This window comes from Triticum aestivum, chromosome 1D, assembly GCF_018294505.1.
Source record: "Triticum aestivum cultivar Chinese Spring chromosome 1D, IWGSC CS RefSeq v2.1, whole genome shotgun sequence".
NCBI classification, from domain to species: domain Eukaryota; kingdom Viridiplantae; phylum Streptophyta; class Magnoliopsida; order Poales; family Poaceae; genus Triticum; species Triticum aestivum.
In genome coordinates, this window is record NC_057796.1 from 3,126,616 (window position 1) to 3,127,409 (window position 794).

Below are 794 nucleotides of genomic sequence, written 5' to 3' on the forward strand. Positions count from 1 at the left end.
GCAATTTATTTATTTTTATTTTATTTAGTAATTTATTTTATCTATGTATCACTGTCAGAACTAATCCTTGCAAATAATCGCTAAGAGGATTGACAACCCTCTTATTTGCGTTGGGTGCAAGTGTTTGCTGTTGTGTGTGCAGGTGCTGCTAACGAGGTTTTGTGTGGTTCTCCTACTGGATTAATAACCTTGGTTCTTAGCTGAGGGAAATACTTATCTCTACTATACTACATCATCCTCTCCTCTTCGGGGAATTAACAACGCAGTCTACAATTAGAGCTCTCCATTGAAATGTTAAATTGTAATTACTCCTTACTCTTGAATTAATAGTACTTCAATTTGACCCAATTTTCAGACATGTTAATTATGTTATGTTCATAGTACTACACTTCATAAATAAGTAGATAGACCATAACATTGAGATTGTAGTTAGCGATGGAAATCGAAATATGGCATGAATATAACAATTGCCAGCAATGTGCTTCAGAAAAGAACTTATTTGTCTTTTATTCCCATGTTTGAACTAGTACAGGTCGGGGTTACACATGATGGTGCACATCATTTTATTTATACCCGTTACATTATGCTCCATTGACTAACAACGATGATTCACCTGTCTAGTATTACATCTCTTCATTTCATCGGCCACTGATACTTATAACGTCGCTCCCAGATAGTTGTTGTTGTGGTATTGTTGGTATGGGGAAGCTTCTTGTGATTGTTGTTGGGGTGGGTATGGTATGGGAAATTGTTGTTGGGGGAATTGTTGTTGTGGTTGTTGGGGGAATTGTTGT

The 794-nt window shown here is 36.5% G+C and overlaps 1 protein-coding gene across 1 annotated transcript in view; it reads right to left on the bottom strand.

The window, feature by feature from the left end:
• Window positions 1–482: 482 nt before the first annotated feature.
• LOC123161914 (gamma-gliadin-like) overlaps window positions 483–794 on the bottom strand; it is a 1,869-nt gene continuing 1,557 nt past the window's right edge. Inside the window, exon 2 of the mRNA XM_044579731.1 lies at window positions 483–794. This exon is cut by the window's right edge and continues 11 nt beyond it. Coding sequence (XP_044435666.1) covers window positions 656–794 — 139 coding nt within the window. The 3' untranslated portion in view covers window positions 483–655.